This window comes from Phalaenopsis equestris, unplaced genomic scaffold (assembly GCF_001263595.1).
Source record: "Phalaenopsis equestris unplaced genomic scaffold, ASM126359v1 Scaffold000946, whole genome shotgun sequence".
NCBI classification, from domain to species: Eukaryota; Viridiplantae; Streptophyta; class Magnoliopsida; order Asparagales; family Orchidaceae; genus Phalaenopsis; species Phalaenopsis equestris.
Genome location: NW_018165385.1, coordinates 5,093 through 6,491, shown reverse-complemented (window position 1 = coordinate 6,491; position 1,399 = coordinate 5,093). Strand labels below are relative to the sequence as shown.

The 1,399-nt window shown below is 29.4% G+C and overlaps 1 protein-coding gene across 2 annotated transcripts in view; it reads right to left on the bottom strand.

Annotated features, from left to right (window-relative positions):
- LOC110032454 (U-box domain-containing protein 5-like) overlaps nt 1-1,399 on the bottom strand; it is a 16,812-nt gene that overhangs the window by 10,826 nt on the left and 4,587 nt on the right. For both annotated transcript variants that reach the window (XR_002294856.1, XM_020736094.1), the window contains exon 4: nt 824-931. Coding sequence is in view for 1 of the 2 variants with exons in the window: in XM_020736094.1 (XP_020591753.1) it covers nt 824-931 (108 nt within the window). In the remaining variant the exon portion in view is untranslated. The remainder of the gene's footprint in view (nt 1-823; nt 932-1,399) is intronic.

The following is a 1,399-nucleotide window of genomic DNA, read 5'->3' as shown; positions in this document are numbered from 1 at the left end:
TATATATATATGTATGTATATATATATATAGATAGATAGATATCTAAATATGTACAACTTCATAAATCCATTTACACGTATAAAAAGAATCCTAAATTTAATGTACTTGATAATTATTAATTAGCGAGTATTATGATTCCTAACTTGTAGTTGTATAATAAATCTTATTAGGTAAAGTGCATTTTCTTATAGCAAATATGGCCATCCTACTACCACATAAAAGTGTAAGCATATTCTAGTCTAGAGAATTTTGCTTTGTTCAAAGTATCTCACTAAACGTGTTTCATCACCTCATGTTCTTATAGGGACATTTACATACACAATACACAATTCATATGTATTTGCATATTTAAAAATTAAAATTTAATGTTTACATTCATAGCACTCAAATTTTTAAGAGCACATAATAAAAAATCATATTTACTAACTTTTAAAGGTCAAATGCATCTTTGTACGCATTGGTTCAAGGTGTTATCAATACAAATATCAAACTTCAGGTGTTAGACATGCAAATTCATAAAAACGGTGGGGTGGGTCCTTATGTAAATTTCCCTTTCTTTTTTTTTTCCTAAATCAATTAAATAAAAAATAAAAAGTGTTGATCAGGCCCGAAGATAATGGAATTTAAGAGTTTAATATCTTAGATGCTAATAAAATGGAAAGGAAAAACAAAATCTGGATAAATACATTGCTAACTAAATCTGGTTACAGCATTACTTTTGACACCTTCGAAACAAGAAGACAGTAATAAAACGAGAAAAAATGGAAATAAAAGTTTCTTACCAATATCCATGACTGAAAGCATCCAAAGAGCTTGACTAACCTGTGATGCCAACCGTGTTGGAACCATTGTCTCGATTTCACAAAAACATTGAATCAGTTGACTTCGGATTCTTTCACATCTCAAAACAATAGATTCTGTTGTGAGAGCCTGCACAAAAAAAAAAAAAAAAATCAATAACCATGCTACAAACACAACGCAACCACAAAATATTCCATGCAATTATTTAACTGTTATGGTGAATTAGTCGACAAATAAATAGGGCAGCGATTTTAGGTAGGAGATCAAAGAGCGCTCAAAGATTGAATTAAGTTTGAAATGAATCCAACTCAAACCAAGCCAAGGCCAAAATCAGATCAAGCCAGCTGAGAGCAGCTCAAAATATAAAGGGAAATTCATATAAGTACCACACAATTCTATGTATTTACATATCTAATACATAAAGTTTGATATTTACTTTAATAACACTTGGTGTCAGAAGCTTATGCATAAAAAGATGTATATTGCTTTTAAGAAATTAGAGAAGTGATATTTTCATGTGATATTAAAGATTTGAGTGTTTTGTATGTAAATATGTAAGTATAGGTTTTAGATATGTAAATACATAGGAATTGTGTG